The 19,748-nt window shown below is 40.4% G+C and overlaps 2 protein-coding genes across 3 annotated transcripts in view; one reads left to right on the top strand and one right to left on the bottom strand.

The window, feature by feature from the left end:
* Nucleotides 1-7,199, bottom strand: part of SUCLA2 (succinate-CoA ligase ADP-forming subunit beta) — a 58,095-nt gene extending 50,896 nt beyond the window's left edge. The window contains exon 1 of one of the 2 annotated variants that reach the window (XM_042917493.1): nucleotides 7,129-7,199. In XM_042917493.1, the coding sequence (XP_042773427.1) occupies nucleotides 7,129-7,155 (27 nt within the window). In that variant the 5' untranslated portion in view covers nucleotides 7,156-7,199. Of the gene's footprint in view, nucleotides 1-7,116 lie in introns of both variants that reach the window. The other variant, XM_042917573.1, reaches the window with a different exon arrangement.
* Nucleotides 7,185-17,778, top strand: NUDT15 (nudix hydrolase 15). The gene is made up of 3 exons (XM_042917658.1): nucleotides 7,185-7,489; nucleotides 11,346-11,542; nucleotides 16,507-17,778. Exons 1-3 carry the CDS (start codon nucleotides 7,185-7,187, stop codon nucleotides 16,644-16,646), a joined length of 642 nt encoding a protein of 213 aa, XP_042773592.1. The 3' UTR covers nucleotides 16,647-17,778.
* The last annotated feature ends 1,970 nt before the right edge of the window (nucleotides 17,779-19,748 follow it).

Below are 19,748 nucleotides of genomic sequence, written 5' to 3'. Positions count from 1 at the left end.
TGGTTGTTACATGGGGACTCCACATTTCCTGCCTACCAGATCCCTAGGCACATGTTAAGCCTACATAGATTCAAGGAAACTGTCTTCCAAAAGTGTTACAAGCCACATATATCAACTTCATACATCTGGACATCTTAAGTAAAAATAAGGAGGAGAAAGGTGACTGAAAGGCCAAGAGAGAGTGAATGTGATTTAAGGGGCCTGACTAAATTATTAGACTGGACTCTTTTGAACCAGATTGAATATTTAATGAATTCTCTACAGACCCATATCCCAACTAATGACAAAGAATTTGGGGAGAAAATTGGAAGGAAGGAAGGAAGGAAGGGAGGAGGAAGAGAGAAAGAGATAGTCATTATTTTTGTACATCTGAGTTATGATGTGAATTAAATTGTGATTCTGCTATAATGCATACAATGCCATACTACATAAAACCGTAAGGTGGGTTCTTGAGTTACTTACAACTTTGAATATCAAACACGGATCAGGCTGCGAGGGAAACAGTCCTCTCCTGGTAAAGTCCTGGAATCCGGCAGGGAAAGGGCCCTTGTGTGCCTGGCTACCTACCCTTCGGCTGGGAATCTGGATAAACTAGGAAGGAGATGTGGCAATAAGAAGCTGTGTTAGGTTCTCACGCTTCAGTAACTACTAGTATACCCTGTTCAAGGAGTAGGGAACTCTCCAAAAGGGAATTGTGACATGTGGATTCTCCAGAAAAGACTTAAGTATCAACTAAGTGGGTTGATTTACATTTCTTTTGTGTGATTCATAAACATATGAATGGTGTCTTTTTCCCGTCATAACTATTTGTATTTCATGTGGATCATGCCACTGTTTTACATACAGCATAAATGTATCAGGGAAAACTGTTTTCTAGTTTGCTCAAATACATTGAAACTATTTTGTTATACCGATAATTGACGTGAAATGTTGCGGTTTGGGAGCTAATAATGGTCAAGAAAGAATTCTTGAGAACTCTTTGGTGAAAAATGGTGGTTTTATTAAAACATGGGGACAAGACTTATGAGCAGAAAGAGCTGCACCGAAGTTGTGAAAAGTGGCTGACTATATACTTTCAAGTTGGGAGGAGGAATTTGGAAGAAGGGTTTCTAGGACCATGAGGGGCTAGCTGCTGTTGGGGAAAGGTCGTTTACTACTGTCTAGTAAAACCTTAGTCATGAGACCCTTCAGATATGTATCAGTGGGCCATATGTTTGAAGGATAATTGCTAACATGTATCTTGGGAGGGTAAGGGGCAGAGATAAAGGAAGTTTCCAAAGGGATTATCACACGTTTAAGTAAACTTACAGGAACCTGGAGGTCAGGCTAAGGTCAAGCTAAGGTTGCCTTTTGCCTCTCTCTAGCAATGTACTAACATCGAAGCAATTGAGTTCCCAGAGGAAGGTTACCCTGCCTGTCCCACATACTTGCCAATGGGCTGTAAGTTATAAGAAAATCTAATTTTTTTTCTTTTGCTGTTGGTTCTCCACATCAGTAATGAGGAGAGAAGCTTCTGTTTAAGTATTCGTCTATAGGGCACTTACAGGTGAGTCACTGCTCTGAGTCCCCAGGACACCAAGATCAAAGACATTCTCCTTGACCTTAGTGCTTCTCTGGGCTGATGCTATTCTTTTTTCACATCTTTACAAGATTCTTCAAAGTGTAGGCAAGACCAGGCTGTTACATACAACCAGACTTTATTGAAGGCTTCAGGATGGTAAAATGAAATTATAAACCCAAAAGAGAAAACTTTAAACTGGCTACTAAATGTGACTTCTGAATATCACAGGCTGTCCTCACCTACCACTCCTTTAGCCCCTGACTTCCTACCATGTGTTAGGAGTGGCCTACTCTCCTTAACAGGAATGCGTGACCTAGAACATACCCACCCCTCCCCTTCCCCCAGCTCAGGCTCCAGCCTAAGACTAGCTCCCAGGAAACACCACAATCTTCAGAAAACAGCTCCACACACAAGGATGACAACTTTTGACATTGGTAAATAGAGCAGTTTAGCTCTGTGCTGCCTTGAACCTCTGCACCGCTGAATTGCAACTCAACTTTTTCTTTCCACAAGTTCATATTGCATTTTTCTTTTTTGGTTTCTTTTTTTAAAGTCAGATTTATTGAGGTGTAATATACATATAGTAAAATTCATTCTAGTGCATATTCACTCACAGTGCATCTGTGAGTTTTAACAAACACATGGTCATGTTACCGCTGCCACAATCAAAATATAGAACAGTTCCTTCATCCACAAACATCCCTTGTGCCCTTATAGTCAGTCCCTTCACAAGCTCAGCCCCAGGCAAAACTGACCTGTTTGCTATGTCTGTAGTTCCATCTGTTCTAGAGTGTCACATAAATGAAATCATATACATGGCAGCTCTTTATATTTGATTTCTTTCACTTAATATAATGTAAATCTATCCATGTTAAATATATCAGAAGTTTATTCCTTTATATTGCTGAGTAGTTTTCTATTGTACGAACTTACTACATTGTATGAATGTACTACAGCTGATTTATCCATTTGCCAATAGAAGACCATTTGAATTATTTCCAGTTTTTGATAATTATGAATAAAGCCACTCTAATATTTGCATATAGGTCTTTGAACATAAGTTTTCATTTCTTCTGGGTAAATTTCTAAGAATGGGATTGCTGAGTTGTAGGATAAACCTATGCTTAACATTATACAAAACAGTAAATTGCTTTCCAAAGTGGCTGTACCACTTTGCATTCCCACTGATGTGGAAATGAATGTTGGGGTTTAGAGCCGATGACCAAGAAAGAATTCTTGAGACCTCTTTGTTACAAAAAGGTGGTTTTATTAAAGTGCAGGGACAGGACGTATGGGCAGAAAGAGCTGCATTGGGGTTATGAGGAGTGACTGATTATATACTTTCAAGTTGGGAGGGGGATATGGATAGTATTAAATCTCTAAGGAATTTTGGAAGCAAGGTTCCCAGGACCTTGAGAGGGCTAGCTATTGTTAGGAAAAGGTCATTTATTAATGCTTAGTAAAAGCTGAGTAATGAGACCCTTCAGATGTGTATCAGCGGGCCATATTCTTGGAGGATGATTGCTAACATATATCTTGGGGGGGGGGGGGTAGAGATAAAGCAAGTTTCCAAAGGAATTTTTATATGTCATAGACTTACAGGATCCCAGAGCTGGGGATAATGTTAAGCTAAGGTTCCCTTTGGCCCCTTAGCAAAGTATCATCACTGAGGCATCTGAGTTCCTAGAGGAATGCCACTCTGCCAGTTTCAAGGACTTGTCAGTGGGCTGTAGGCAGTAAGGAAATTTAATTTTTTTCTTTTGCTTTTGTTTCCCACATCCCCTGCCAACAATGTATGAGAATCCTAACTGGACTGCCAGCACTTGGTATTACCAGTTTTTGTGGTTAAAAAAAAAAAAAAAAAAAAATCTTATTCATTCTAACATATTTATATGTGTTTATTTGCCACTCATATCTCTTTTTGGTGAAATCTCAGCTCAATCATTTTGCCCATTTATTTATCGGGTTGTTAGCTTTATTGTTTTTGGTCTTGAGGATTCCTTACATATTCTAGATCCAAATCCTTTGTTAGAAATGTGATTGCAAAGTTTTCTCCAAAGTCTGCAGCTTATCTTTTCATTTTTAAAAATACTGTATGTCTTAGTTACCTCAGGCTTCTAAAATCAAGTATCTACCATGCACTGGGTGTCTTAAACAACAGACATTTGTTTCTAACAGTCCTGGAGGCTGCGAAGTCCAAGATCAAGGTGCCAGCAGATTCTTGTGAGAGCCATCTTTCTAGTGTGCAGTCACCTTCTTCTTATGTCCTCACACGTTGGGGAGAGATCAGCTCTCTGGTCTCTGATAAAGGCACTGATCCCATCATGAGGATCTCACCTTTATGACCTCATCTAAATCCCAAGGTCCCCGTAATCAAATATATTTGGGGGTTCGACTTCAACATATAAAGTTGGGGAGGGGTGAAATACAATTCAGTCCATAATAGTGTCTCTCAAAGAGAGTAAGTTTTAAATTTTGATAGAAGTCCAAATTAATTTTTTTAACAGATCATACCTTTGGTGTCATATCTAACAAATCTATGCCTACCCAGATCACAAAGATATGCTCTTATATTTTTTTATAGAAAATATATACTTTTAGGTGTTTTCATTTAGTAATAGTCCTTTATGAATGACCTGTTTGTTATACGTGGCACCAAGTATAAATTAAATGATCCTTGGTTGTTGTTCTAACACCGTCTGTCAAAAAAGGTCTATTTCTGACCTCTCCATTCTGTCCATTGATTTATGTGTCTATGCTTTTATAAATACCATATTTTTTAAATTAGTGTGGCTTTATCCTCAGTCTTGAAATCAGGTAGTAAGAATCCTTCAAATTTCTCCTTTTTAAAACTTGTTTTGATTATTCTATTCCTTTGCATTTCTAAATAAAATTTAAAATCAGTTCATTTCTACTGGGGGAAAAAAAAGCCTCCTGGTATTTTGGTTGGGATATCATTGAAACCATATAAATTAATTTGAACAGATTTGTCAGATTAACAATATGAAGTCCTCTGGGGCACCCATATGGCTCAGTTCGATAGGCATCTGACTCTTGATTTCAGCTCATGATCTCATGGTTCGTTGAGTTCAAGCCCTGCATCGGGCTCTGTGCTGACAGCGTGGAACCTGCTTGGGATCCTCTCTCTCCCCCTCTCTCTGCCCCTCCCCCACTGGTGTGTGTTCTCTCTCTCAAAATAAATAAATTAACTTAAAAAAAAACCAATATGGAGACTTCTGGTCCATGATCACGTATTTTTTTCCTTTTATTTAATTTCCCTCAGTGATTTTCAATAGTTTTCGGTATACAGGTTTTGCACATCTTTTGCCAGATTTATCCCCTAGTATTTTATATTTTCTAGGATATTGGTTTTGAATTTGGTTTCTGAATTTATTAAATATTATTTATTATTTACTTATTTTATAATGAGGCACTGAATACCTCATGTAATTTACTGAATGCTGTACTGAGTGTAAAACAGAATGGTTGCATAGGTACTGGCACCGGTGGCTCACTGCTGCTGCCCAGCATCACAACCTGCTGCCCACATGACATGTCCCCACCCTGGGAAAACATCAGAATTCTAAATTCAAATTATGGTTTCTACTGATTGTGTATTGCTTTTACACCATCATAAAGTAAAAAAAATCATAAATAGAACCATTGTAAGTTGGGACTACCCATATATCGAAATATAATTGATTTTTGTATACTGACCTTGAATCCTAGAAACTTGCTAAATTTGTTTCAGTAGCTTTTTTGTGGACTTCTTAGGATTCTGTGAATGGAGACAGTTACTTCTTCCTTCCTGACTTAACGGTCTTTTACTGATATTTCTTGATTTTATTGGTTGCACTTACTAGAATCTCCAGCAATGTGATGACTTAAAGTGATATCCTTGCTTCTCTCAAATCTTAGTCTTTCACCATTGTATTAGGCAGCTAGGGCTGCCATAAGGAAGTACCACAGCCTAACTGGCTTAAATAACATGTATTTTCACACAATTCTGGAGTCTAGAAGTCTAAGATCAAGGTGTCAGTGGGACTGGCTTTTCCTGAGGCCTCTCTTCTTAGCCTGTCTTCTCCCTGTGTTTTTACATGGTTTTTCCTCTGTCTGTGTTTGTGCCTTAATCTCCTCTTCTTTAAGGACACCAGTCATATTGGATTAGGAGTCACCCTAATGACCTCATTTTAACTCAATTACCTCTTTAAAGGCCGTATCTCTGAATACAGCTATAATCTGAGGTACTGGGGGTTAGGACTCCCAACAGACAAATTTAGTGGGGGGACCTAACTGAGACCATAACAACTATTAAATATGTTAGTTGTAGGTCTTTGTAGATGCCCTAGTGTAAGGTTGTTAAAATTCTCTTTTAAATTTTTTTGCTTAAATCTTTTTAAAATCATAAATAAGTCTTGAATTCTCTCAAGTTTTTTTCTGCATCTATTAGGATGATTATATGTGTTTCCTCTTTCTTTTAATACAGTAAATTACATCGATTGATTTTTCAAATATTAAGCCCACCCTGTATTTTACCCTTGTCCAGTGGTGACATATTATCCTTTCTATATGTTGCCAATTTTTATTTGGGAAAATATTACAGAATATCTTTCTGATACCTAACTTATTAAAGGATGCATTTGTGGGTGGAAGGACAGATGCTGTACAAGTGTTTAGTCACTCACCTGAACATAAATAATAAGCTTATTACTTTGAAATACAAAGGCAAATGTCAGAAATAATAGTTCAAAGAGCTAAAAGTGAATGAAAGGAGTATTAGTGGGTAAAGTTTTCCCTACCCATCCTTACTTCATTTTCTACCATTTGACTTTTTAAATTATATGTACATTATTTTGGTAGAAGTAAAACTTATTTTAATTTTTTTTAATGTTTTACTTATTCTTAGAGAGAGACAGAGCATGAGCGGGTGAAGGGCTGAGCGAGAGGGACACAGAATCTGAAGCAGGCTCCAGGCTCTGAGCTGTCAGCACAGAGCCTGACACCGGGCTTGAACTCACAGGCTGCGAGATCATGACCTGAGCCGAAGTCAGAGGCCCAACAAACTGAGCCACCCAGGCGCCCCAAACTTAATTTATTTTAATGAAAAAAAAAAAAAAAATTAAATCCTCCCCATCCAAAGTCTAGTTATTTGCTCGTTTTTAGTTCACTTTCATTACAATTCTGTTTCAGGTGGGATTATTTTGCCAGTGCATGGTGTGCAAACAACTGGAACAGTGCCTCTCTTTCCTCTCAAATATCTAGCTCCTTCCAGCACAATTTATTGTTTGTCCTTAATTTTTTCCCATGTTGTGTTAATACTCTCAATTATTTATACTAGGTTGTTTCTATACTATCCGTCCTTGTCCTGGTCCAACACTGACTGGAGTTACAATTAGAATGAATTTACTGTGGTGGTGAAGTTCACCCAAACACAAAGAAATGGGAAGTGCAAAGGCCCAGAGGTTTATAAAAGCGTGTGGCTGGTAAACGCATGATGGAGGAATCTGAGAATAGAGAATAATAAACGTTGAAAGTACAACAGTAAGTGGCATTACTTAAAACGAAACCTTGACGGGCAGTCCTGGGGTAGGCATCGCGACACTTCTCAAGCTGGGATCCCCACATGAGGCAGAGACACCACGCACGAAGGTTAAGTCCCAGGGACTCGGGCTTTGATTTCAGGGGCCCGCGCAGGCTCAGCGAGACTGGTCGTGGCCCATGGGGCGGGGCGAACGTCACTTCCCGCAGCCTCTGCCGGGTCTCGCGCGCTATGACGGCCCGCGCGGAGCCGCAGGGTAGGCGGCCCGGAGTCGGGGTAGGAGTAGTGGTGACTAGCAGCAGGCATCCTCGTTGCGTCCTCCTGGGGAAGAGGAAAGGGACTGTAGGAGCCGGCAGTTATCAACTCCCCGGGGGCCATTTGGAATTCGGGTGAGCAACCACCGAGCCCACCAGAGGAAAGCCGAACGTGCACGGGAAGGACGAGTTCTCCCCGTGCGTGCGTCCTTGCGTCGTTGCGTGTGCGCCGACGAAGCGTCATCTCGCGCGTTCCTCTGTTCTCTCCTCGGGCCGCAGCGCTCCTGGGTGCAGGCGCCGGCCGGGAGGGGGCGCTGAGCTGCGGAGGTCTGGCGAAGGGTCTGTGGTCGGCCTGCGCCCCGCCCGCCCAGTGCTTTTTCTGCCGGCAGCCTTCTATCCGCGCCGGCGGGCTGATGTGTAGGGTGTGTTTTTCTTAATGTTTGCATGTAAGAGGCGGAAAGTGGGTCTTTATGAAGATCTTGCCCAGTTGTGTCAGTTCAGGCACTTGCACGGTTCGGGCTGTGCACTAAACGTACACGGATGGACAGCCTGTTTCCTGCCCGCGCAGGTTTGGCTGCGCCGTGACCAAGCACATGGGCTAGTGAAACTCTGGGCCTCGGTGTCTTCATCTATACAGTGGGGAGGTTGGACGGAGCACTCTTTAACGTGGCATTCTGTGTTTGATGGCGGATCAGACCGATAAAGGAAATTGGACAGTTAAGGGTCAGATCTACCCAATGGTGCGGAAAGCCGGGGATTTTGCTAAAAGGTGGGTTCTGAAGTGAGAATAGGTTAAAGTCAACGGTGGATGAACAGTATCTAAAGCGGTCAGAGCCAGCGCTTGTTTTTCCATTAGTGTAAAAGTGCAAACACACATGAAAGTAAACAGTTGGTGAATCCTCCTATACTTACTACTCGGCTTGTTCTTGTTTCATCTTTACTGCTCCATCCCAACAGACACAGATCCCTTGTTTTCTAGACTCTTCTGAAGGAAAACGCGGACGTTTATTATATCGCCCATAAACAGTTCGTTATGTACCTGTCATAGGCTTTTTTAAAAAATGTAACTCCATTTTCACACCTAAAGAAAATACATTTTCACACCTTAACAAGATAATTCTTTAATAACCTGTGATATAGTCAGTCTGTACCACTTTCCCCATTTGTCTTGAAAATGTATTGTTTTGTACCAATCAAGATCAAAGGAAGATTGTACTTTGGGATTGATTCTAATTTGGGATTGATAAATTTAAGTCTCCAAATCTAACAGTAATCCCTCTTTCCCTTTTTTTTTACCATCCCATGTTGAAGAGTATGGGTCATTAGGAGAATTTCTTACATTCTGACTATATTCTTGTAATCTACCTATTTGTTATAAAGTGCTAGAGACTTGATGCAAGTGCCTTTTAATCAGACTTTGTCTTTGATAAAACATGGAATTCCTATGATCTTTTAGCACATGGAATTTTTTTAATGGTTTTCAGGATTTTAAAAAGCATCAATAAGTTTATCATTTTTAGATAATTAAGATAAAAAATTTTTTTAAATTTTTTTCATGTTTATTTTTGAGAGAGAGACAGAGTGCGAGCAGGGGAGGGGCAGAGAGAGAGGGAGACACAGAATCAGAAGCAGGCTCCAGGCTCCAAGCTGTCAGCACAGAGCCCCACGCAGGGCTTGATCTCACGAACTGCAAGATCATGACCTGAGCCGAAGTCGGCCACTTAACCAACTGAGCCACCAAGGTGCCCCTAGATAATTAAGATAAACCATCAGTTAATAACTAATAAAATTTCCAGGTTAAGGGTCACATTGCCCAGAGGGACACAGTGTATTGTACTTTGTCAATTGCAATGGCTAGAGACAGATATCTTAATGCTAACACAATAAAGTATTGGAATCTTTACTCAGATATCCAATGATAATAGGCAAAATTGTCCTTTAATGAGCTTTTTACTGAGTGCTAGATATTATGCCAAGCTCTTCACATGTATGCTTTCACTTATCTTTATATGACTGGTATACTGAATGGGCTAAGTTTGAGAGGAGACAAATAGAAAATGGCTTTGTTTTCTCCTTCCCTTGTCTTTATAATTTTTTTTTTAAGTTTACTTATTTATTTTGAGATAGGCAGAGACACTGCCAGTGGGGTAGGGAGAGAGGAAGAGAGAAAGAATCCCAAGCAGGCTCCACATTGCCAGTGCAGAGCCTGACACGGGGCTAAAACCCACAAAACCAAGAGATCATGACCTGAGTGGAAACCAAGAGTTGGAGGCTTAACTGACTAAGCCACGCAGGCACTCCTCCTTCTGTTGTCTTTCCCTTTTCTGCTGTTCTCTGACATTTCCTGCAAATTCTATTGTTTTCCTGTCACTTGATTAGAAAAATAAATCACATTTGGTCATTATGATCCACTTCCAAGCATTTGTCTGTAGTGGGGAAAAGGAAAGAGGAGGAAGACCTCCTCCTTTTCTCACTGTTTCTGGTTTCCTTCCCTCTCCAGGATGTTGGGGAGGGAGAGGGTGGGCCAGACTTTTCACGTGACTAGTGCTGCTGTGATCCATCCATTGGTGCCCTCTGGATGTTGTGCCGTCTTCCTCAGGGTATGTCTGTTGGTTGTTTGGAAATCCCACAAGGATGTCTCTCCTGCACAGTTCTCAGACATAGGTGGCTGATTTAGCTCTTGCTTGTTAGCACACTACCTTGCTTTTTCTTTCTGCTGGGATCCCCAGCAGTCTCTTGTAGCATCTACTGGACCCAGAAGAAAATTCACAATGGGAGTAATGCCCTCACTGTCACCCTTTCTCCTTGCTCATTCATCGTGGGCTTCTGTAGCCAGTCTCCTGCTTTCCAGATTCTCAAAGTGGGAATAAACGTCAGCTTCTCTATTCACGTACATCCCTAAACACCAAGGGACACACTTTAGACTTGCCCAAGAGCTCTTACCTTTGTACCACCTCTACTCTGAATCACAGGCCTGTGAGTTTCTGCAGCTCGATATGACTTTAGCAGGGGAGGAACACGCCAGTATCTCCTTGGGAATCACACCCAATCTCTCTGATCAGTTTTCTTGAAGCACCGCTCACTTGGCTTCAGGCAGAGTTGTCCTTTCATCAGGATGAAGGGAAACGTTGCTACTATGCTTGAAAATTCATAACTTTCCTCCCTGCCCTAAATCTCCTTTCTTATGTAGACTGGGTAGGGTGAAGGTCAAAAGACTTGCAAGCCTTCAGATGGCATCTGTTTACTCTCTTGCCATACTCTTTAGAATTTGAGGTGTTTGTTGCCTATTGTCCTGAATTTTAAGGCTTCAACGAAAATTCTGAGACTGCAGGAAAAGACATCATCCACTTCTTGATGTACTTGCAACAACCCCATTGGAAAGTAGTATTACCTCTTTTTATTAGGTTTAGCTGACTCCAAAGCCTGTGCTCTTAACTGGATACTTAACTGTCTCCTGATTGCATACAGTTGCCAGGCATGTGAACTAGTGCTGAATTGGCTAAATGTTCTTTTTTTCTCCATAGGAAGTCCTTTTGGTCTTCAGATAACTTCAGATACTTTATACTTGAGGTAAAGAGAATGTCCAGGGGCGCCTGGGTGGCTCAGTCGGTTAAGCGGCCGACTTCAGCTCAGGTCACGATCTCGCAGTCCGTGAGTTCGAGCCCCGCGTCGGGCTCTGTGCTGACAGCTCAGAGCCTGGAGCCTGTTTCAGATTCTGTGTCTCCCTCTCTCTGACCCTCCCCCGTTCATGCTCTGTCTCTCCCTGTCTCAAAAATAAATAAAACGTTAAAAAAAATGTTTAAAAAAAAAAAAAAAAAGAGAGAATGTCCAAAGGCAGGGTTGTTGATTGACTGTTAGAAAGCAAGAGCCAATTACAGGGTTTTTTTGTTTTTTGCTTTAGACTAGAAATTTCTAGGCAGGAATTTCATGGCAAAAAAATAATAAGTTACATAACTAGAATTGAATACAGTGCTGTGCTTCTGTTTTCCAGTGAAACGTGGGAAGAATGTGCTCAAAGGGAAACCTGGGAAGAAGCCACTCTTCACTTGAAAAATGTTCGCTTTGCCTCAGTCGTGAATTCCTTTGCTGAGAAAGAAAATTACCATTATGTGACAATACTAATGAAAGGGGAAGTGGACATGACTTATGATTCAGAACCAAAGAACACAGAGCCTGAAAAAAATGAAAGTAAGAGAATTATGTGTAATAATTCATGTTCTTTGAGGAGCTTATCATCTGAGTATTACATTATGTTTGCCATGCAAAGAGAATTAGTCTTTTCATACAGAAGTGTAAATACATATACTTAAATCCTGGAGACATAAGCATATAGCAGGAAACAGAACTGGCCTGGAGCCAGACTACTTGACTTGCATCCTGGTTTTTCCACGTAGAGGTTTGTAACCTTGGGCGAGTTATTTCATGTCTCTGGGTCTCTTTTCTCCTCTGTGATAATAGCAACTACCTCCGATGGGTTGTTGTAGGGATAAAATTAGTTAATACATATAAAGAACCAAATGAACATTGTAAGTACTCAGTAAGTCATAGTTTTATTTTTAGCATTTAATTTTGCTTCAGACTGATTTTAAGCAAAACGTTGAAGGTGCCATCCTCAGTTTTCTCACCTGTGTAAGAAAGATACAAATTTCCTTGCATGGAGAGTGACTAACCTGACAAAACAATTATCCTCGGTGTTGAGTCGAGTGCTCTGAAAGCTTTAACAACATTGATGTGATTTACTGTGTGCTAAGCATTGTCCTAAGGGCTTTGCATGGATCATCTCTCTTCAAATTTCATAAAACTCCATGAGAAGGAATAAAATATCAAACTTACCAAATATATTCTTTGCCTTGTGAAACCTTATCCAAGCGGTCTTGTGTACTGGACCTCCCCTATAAACATTTCATTTATTCTCCACTATGGAAGAATCTTGTCATTCAACAAATGCTTACTGAGTACTGCATGCCACGTACCATTCTAGGCGCTAAAGAAACAGTGGTGTGTGGAACAAAGTCCCTCCCCTCTAAGGGGATTTTTTTTAATCCGGGGGAAAGGCAACACATTAGCAGATACTTTACAATGTAATGATAAGGAATAAGAATAAGAATAAAAGTAAAACGGTGTAAAGGACCCATGGGTGCTGCATCAGACAGGGTGGTCATGGAGGGCCTCTGAGGAGGGGGCATATGTGCAGAGGCCTGGAAGAAGTGAAATTTCTAGAATGGATAAATCATGAGTTAAGTGGTTTGCAGATTGAATTCATTGAGTGAACAGAAGGGCATGTTCTACCCGAAGGCCTGTTGAGTCGTATACGACTTTTTATAAAACAGGTAATGACTTGGAATCATCTAAGGCGAACTAGCGACGTCTGAGCTATTTTTACTCACTACACCCCAACACCAAATGTGTGGTTCTTTTCTTCACATCAAATAGTTCTCCAGACATCAATTGGATGCCCTGTAATTCAGTTCCATTCTTGCACTGTCTACCTGGAGTCAGTGTCAGATCCCAAACATTACAGAGTCCGTCCCACAAGACTGCACCCACTTCAAATACCAGTCGCCAAGTCCTGGCCTCCTGTACTTCTGGTCACCTGGCTATAAATTGGGGTTCCCACAACCTCCTCCTCAGGTTCAGTAATTTGCTAGAATGGCCTTCAGAACTCAGGAAACCACTTTACTCACATTATCAGTTTGTTATAGAGGAAACAGCTCAGGAACAGCCACAAGGAAGACGCACTGGGCAAGGTGGGCAGAGGGAGGGACGCAGAGCATCCGTACTCTCAATGAGCACCTTGACGTGTTCACCTCCCAGAAAACTCTCTGAATCCTGTTGTGTGGGGTTTTCATGGAGGTTCCTATGTAATGGGATTGGTACATATTATCATAGTCTCTATGACTGATTAAATCATTATCTGCTGGTGATTAATTCAATCTCCAGCTCCTCTCCTCTCTCCTCAGGTGGGATGTATCTTTCTGGTCACCAGCCCCCAATTCTGAACCTATCTAAGGATAGGTTCAGCCCAGCCACCCATCAGCTTATTAGCATAAACTCAGGTACGGTTGAAAGAGGCTTATTATGGATAGCAAGTGTTCCTCTCGTCCCTATCACTTAGGAAAATACAAAGGTTTCGGAAACTCTGTGCCAGAAAACAGGGAGGAAAGCTATATATAGATTATGATATAAGGAATATATATATATATATATATATATAATATATATAATATACATATCTATAATATATATATACATATATATATAATATAGATATGTATATTATATATATATTTTCCTTATATCACAGTGACACACACAGCAATACCCAAGAAGTATCCAAAGGCTTTCAGTTGGCCTAAGGTACAACTAAAATCATTCATGCCTTAAGAAGGGCAGGTGAGAAAATGTACCAGGTTCACTGGGGGTGCTGTCTACAAGTTCTTCTATCTCTCACATCCCCAATGATCCTGGATAAAAGGAGGGATAGGAGAGAGGGGAGTCCAGATAACAGTGGAAACAAAACTCAGTAGTCTTGACATCCTGAAGCTTTGAGGAGGAACAGTTACTTGTCTTTTTAATATTAAATTGAAGTGTAAATATGTATATTTCCACTTTAATACTTTTTGTAGGACTCAATTTACTTTTTTTCTTTAAAGCAAAGTACAGTTCCCATAACTGAATTTTTAAAAATTAGTTTGAGGGGCGCCTGGGTGGCTTGGTCGGTTGAGCGTCCGACTTCGGCTCAGGTCATGATCTCACAGTCCGTGAGTTCGAGCCCCGCGTCGGGCCTCTGTGCTGACAGCTCAGAGCCTGGAGCCTGTTTCAGATTCTGTGTCTCCCTCTCTCTCTGCCCCTCCCCTGTTCATGCTCTGTCTCTCTCTGTCTCAAAAATAAATAATCGTTAAAAAAAAATTAAAACAAAAATTAGTTCGAGGTGTCATATATTCAGGCAGTAAGCACAGATTATTATTGTTCTCTTAAAAGAGAGCCCTAAACTTGGAAGGAATGACCATATCCTTATTTTTCTCTTTTCTACCAGCAGCAAAAACCTGACACAAGATGAGACAAAATGATGAAATACTTTGGTTTTGCATACTTAGCGTCCTTCACAAGGAGCAGACATAGTATTCATTTGTGGAGAAGGGCTGAGGGGAAAACAGCAGAGCCACTGACTGTCCCATCAGTTCTGACCAATCTCCAGCCGGCTGCCTCTGCCTCTCCGCCTCCGCCTCTGTTGTGGGGTGCAAGGCACGACTTCCTGTCCTGCTCTGCACTGTAGGCCTGTATTTCTAATTTCTTCCTCTGACGTTAGAAGGCATCTCAGGTTCAGTTGGGGTGTTCAGCTTCAAATCGTACTCGCTAGTTTTCCTTTACTGAACTTTGAATGCATAAAGAGCAGATGTTTGGGCTCATTCACCTTTGACTCTCCCGTGCCTGGCTCCTATTCAGAGTATATTGTTCAGACCATGTTGAAGGAAGAAGGGAACAAGGGGATGAGGTTCTTCAGTATAGTATCTAGACCGGCCTACATTTGAACAACTTCTAAAAGATTATTATCCTACGTTATAAAGTTCTGTGTTAGAGTTTTTGTTACTATGTTATGGTATGTAATGTTTTTCCCTTCCTAGAATCTGGTAGTTTTGACTCATTTTTACATGCCTTGTGATTTTTTTTCATTTATATAACTTTTTTTGAGCTTGTCCACCTTCATTTTGTTGACCTTCTCACAGGCTAGTAATCTGAGGTCACACAGTATGATTTTATAAGGCCCAAGGTGACTAGCACCAAGTCAGATTTGATCAGAAACACTGATTCCTCAAAAAAAAAAAAGAAAAAGAAAAAGAAAAAAAGAAACACTGATTCCTCTCTAGCCCTTCATAACAACATAGCAGGAGTTATTTTCACTTTTTGCCCATTGAGAGCTCCTGCTGGGTAGCCAGCTGCACCACAGCCAGGGTGCAGCGGCTCTGTGGTGGTGGTTTTATTTATAGCATAAAGATGCATTTTCTCTCCCATGTTCGTCAGATCCTGGATCTGGATCACCTGCTTCAGGTTACTGGTTATGACATCTTTTCTCCAGCCATCCAATTATAATCAGGAGGATCAGCCAGATGCTTCATTTTCTCGCAGACAGGATAAACTTGACAGACAGCTCCCTTGAGACTGTTAATTGCGCATCTTGCAACACATTGTTGGGTGACACCTCTCTGCCTCTCTCCCTCTGTCTCTTTCTTTCTCCCTCCTTCTGTCCTACTCTCTTTCTCTTAGACTCTTAGGTCACAGTTGCTGATCACTCCTTCCTGAACTTGTTCTAATTTCATGGATTCTTTGTCCCCTGTCCCCAGAGTGAAACTGCATACCTGTATGTTACAGGCAGAGAAGCACTTAGTGGAAGAAACTGCATTTAAACATAAGTATACGCGTGTGACCATGAAGAAACTTAGAACATGGAGTGTACATCTTAGTAATATAATATTTATATATTCACCTGTTGTGAACATCTGTGCTTTCATGTTCCTTACATTTAAGTCATCAAAGAGAATACTGTTGCCTAGAACATTTTTCTAGGATTTTGTGTATTTCACAATAGACCCTGTTAAATCTTTCCTTTTTCAATGGATTTTTGAAAATCTGTCCCATCCATATTGTCTTTCCATCTAAAGTGTACCACAGCCAGAGAATATTTTTATTCTCTGCACAGCTTCCATTATTTTTTAACAAGATGGAGGATAGCTTAGAAATGTTGTAACTTACTTTATTCTATAGGTGGGGCAGCTGGTTTGTTTTCATGTAGTGTTACCACCTGTCATGTGTAAAGTTCTGTATGTTTTGTTCAGCCAAATATTCAAGCAAAAATTGAATTCTCTTAAATCTGGATTTTACCATCATGGGGCCCTTGTAAGCTTGGTCTCATGTTGAAATAACAGCATGTTTTAAATGATCCCCCTTCTGTTAAGATCTTCATTCTAAAGGCAAATGATGTTGGTACAGCTGAGCTAATGCATAGCATCACTGTGATTAGTAGCATGTTATTATTAGTTGCAAGTCATTTTTATATTTAATTAATTTTTTCAAAGTATAGGTTAACTTGCCAAAATAAATATTCTTTGTTTCCTTCCAGCTAAATAAATTGATTTGGTATCTTTCTTTTCTAGGTTGGGAATGGGTTCCCTGGGAAGAATTTCCTCCACTGGACCAGCTTTTCTGGGCACTGCGGTGTTTAAAGGAACAAGGCTACAATCCATTTAAAGAAGATTTAGATCACCTGGTAGGATACAAAGGTCATCATCTCTAGGGGAAGAAGAAGATAACCGGATATACTTTGAAAAAACAAAATAGGTTCTGTGAGAGAATGAAAAATATCTACATTTCAGAACAACTCCATGTTATGTAAAAACTTCTACATGGTTGCCAGTTGATTTCCCGCCTTTTAATTTACCCACCACCCTTTCAGCCAGTACTTATGAAAAATTTGCCGGCATGATGTCATCAATTGCATTTCAGACTCAGAAAATGTGGTGAATGGTGATATTGTGGCAATTCTGCTTTCTGTATTTTTCTGTGATATTTACTGTGCAGTTTGTCATTACCAGCCTGCCTGGCATGGAGGGCTATAGAATTTGCCCTAGTGTTTCTGTTCAAATAGAGATCCTAATTCAGATGCTAACACAGTATGCCTGTTGTGGAATTTATCACATTTCCTTGTCTGTGACTTCCTTGTCTGTTGACTTTCCTTGTCTGTTTTATTTAAAACAAAATTTTTGGTACTATAGTGTGACAGTCTTTGCAACTGGAGTGACAGGACAGGTCATTAGGGTATATTTCCCAGGTTTCTGATTCAGAAGCTACCTCAAGTGAAGTGAGACAAACTGTCTGAGATATTATACTGTCATTAACAGGCCATGGACTTTTGGATTTCTCACATAATCTTTGTGAGATCCAGCTTCCTTATAGGTAAAATGAGATTAGACTAGGGCAGTGGTCCTCCAGGTGACGTCTGGGGAGGTCCATGAGACCCTTTCAAGGGCACTCAAGGTCAAAGATGTTTTCATAATAGGCAGGACATTATTTTCCTTTCTCATTGTCATTCTTTCATGAGTGTACAGAGAAGCTGTCCAGAGGCTAAGTGATGTGTGGTATTGTAACAGATTGAATTTAAGAGGAAACCAGGCAAGCCTTATGGATGAAACCGTTCCATAGGTTTATCTCAAATATAGTTGATTGGAAATTCATTGATTCTTCAGGTTAGTGCTTATCCAAGCAGGTGTCTTATAGCTTCAAAAACTTACCACAAAATAGAGTTTTTCCATGTCTGCTACTTTAAATTCTTAATGGACAGGTTCATTAGGAGCTTATGAGATTGTTTTTTTTTGTTTGTTTGTTTTAAATACACATAATTAGATATGAAGGTTTATGGAAAGAAAAAAACTAACCTGGGCTATATGTGGAATTTGAGAAACTCAACAGATGAACATAGGGGAAGGGAAGAAAAAATAAGATAAAAACAAAGAGAGAGGCAAATCATAAGAGACACTTAAATACAGAGAACAAACTGAGGGTTGTTGGAGGGGGATCTGAGGGAGAGGTGGATTAAATGGGTGATGGGCATTAAGGAGGGCATTTTGCGGGATGAGCACTGAGTGTTATATGTAAGAGATGAATCACTGGGTTCTACTTCTGAAGCCAAGACTGTACTGTATATTAAATAGCTTGAATTTAAATAAAAATAAAATGAGATGAAATTTAAAAAATAAGTATTTTCAATAAAATGGTGAAAAAAATTTTTTTAAGTTTCAAGTTAGAAGCGGATTGCATTTTCCCCAGCACCTAATATGCTCCGTTGGCATCCGTAATCACTCAGTAAATATTTCTCTAAATAAGCAGATGACTGGAGAATTTAGAACTCTTAGGTAAGCAGTTAATTCTTAGATGGTTTGAGAATTACCTTTAATGGAAAAAAACTAATGCTGACTACTAGCAATATTCTCATACAATTAAATGTCCGCTACAGTTCCTGCAGTATGCCTCGCTCTGCCAGGACACTGGGGAGTCTGAAATATCTCTTCCTTCATCTGTGTGCCAGGTCAATCCCTGAGGTGTCCTGTATCCCCTGATAAGCAAGTGCAGTATCCTAGCAAAAACCCTCCCAGTGGAGCATGTGGTGAATTCAGCCTCCCTTGGAGAAACAGTTCTTTAATAGCTATCCAAATAAGGCAAATGCTTGCAAATAAAATACTGTCTTTGGGGCAGCAAGAATCACATTAACTGAGAACTGTGGAGAAGGAAAGCTCAGGGAATCATCTACGGGGGAGAAAACAAAGTCTTCTTCCAACATAAGATCAGTCATATCAATGCTGCCTTTTTAAAAAATAATTCGATTATTCATGTTGTACTTAGAAGCCAGTGCTTTGCTTGAGTAGCCTTTGTGAAGAATGCAAATAAAGATAACAGGACACAATGACTGAGAGGCATGGACCAAGCCTTCCGCTTTATGGACTTGACAAAGTGAACACGTGAGTCCATAGTTAAGATCCTCCATAAGCATTTAGTTTATACCTACTGTGTGCCAAGTACTATGATAGGTACTTAATTATATTGTAAGTTGAATCTATCACATTTAATCCCAAATTTCCATTCTAGATTTCTCATTTTTAGTATGCTATGTTTAAGTATTTGGCTTTTTGCCTAATAATAATGCTCAATAGCTCTGTATGCAATGACATAGGACTCCTCATTTTACTTATCAGAACAGATCATGGGCAGAAGGAACAAAGTAGCAGGCAGGCGAGCCAAGCTGTTCACCAGCTTGTTTGACTTCATCCTCCTGTCCTCTGTTCTTTTCCTTCTTTACAGATTCACTTTCCACCCATTGTTGAGGACTCTCCAAAAGACATTATGTACAGCTCGGACCTTTTTCCTAAGCTTCAGACCCAACCACACACCACCCATCTCTACCTGAGCTTTTCCGTCCTTCTAATTTGTTATGTTCCAAACTGAAGTTGCCTTTGTATTCCTCTCCAGGGATGACTCCATCATCTGCTGAATTGCTCAAATTAGACTCCCTTCCCCCACGTAAAGTAGCCACCATCTCTTGTCCATTCTGTTTCTTTCATGTCTTCTGAATCCATGTCCCCTGAGGTTGTCCCAGCTGCCTCTCCTCTGGTGCAGGGGTGCTTGTCCTCTTTTTCCCAGACTGCGCCTGCAGTTTTTACCCCTCCAACTAACTGATTGAGGTCAAATACACATGACATAAAATTTATCCGGACTTATTTTTGACAGTACGCCTAGAGTGCCTTTTCAGAAAATTAAATCTCATGGTCATTTGGCTTGTTTCCAATTGAGGCTGTTACAAATAAGGCTGCTATGAGCATGTGTGCATGCTTTCTTTAGAGTTCAC

Source organism: Panthera leo, chromosome A1 (genome assembly GCF_018350215.1).
Source record: "Panthera leo isolate Ple1 chromosome A1, P.leo_Ple1_pat1.1, whole genome shotgun sequence".
NCBI lineage: Eukaryota > Metazoa > Chordata > Mammalia > Carnivora > Felidae > Panthera > Panthera leo.
The sequence above is the reverse complement of the archived record's forward strand: the minus strand, read 5'-3'. Positions and strand labels throughout refer to the sequence as shown.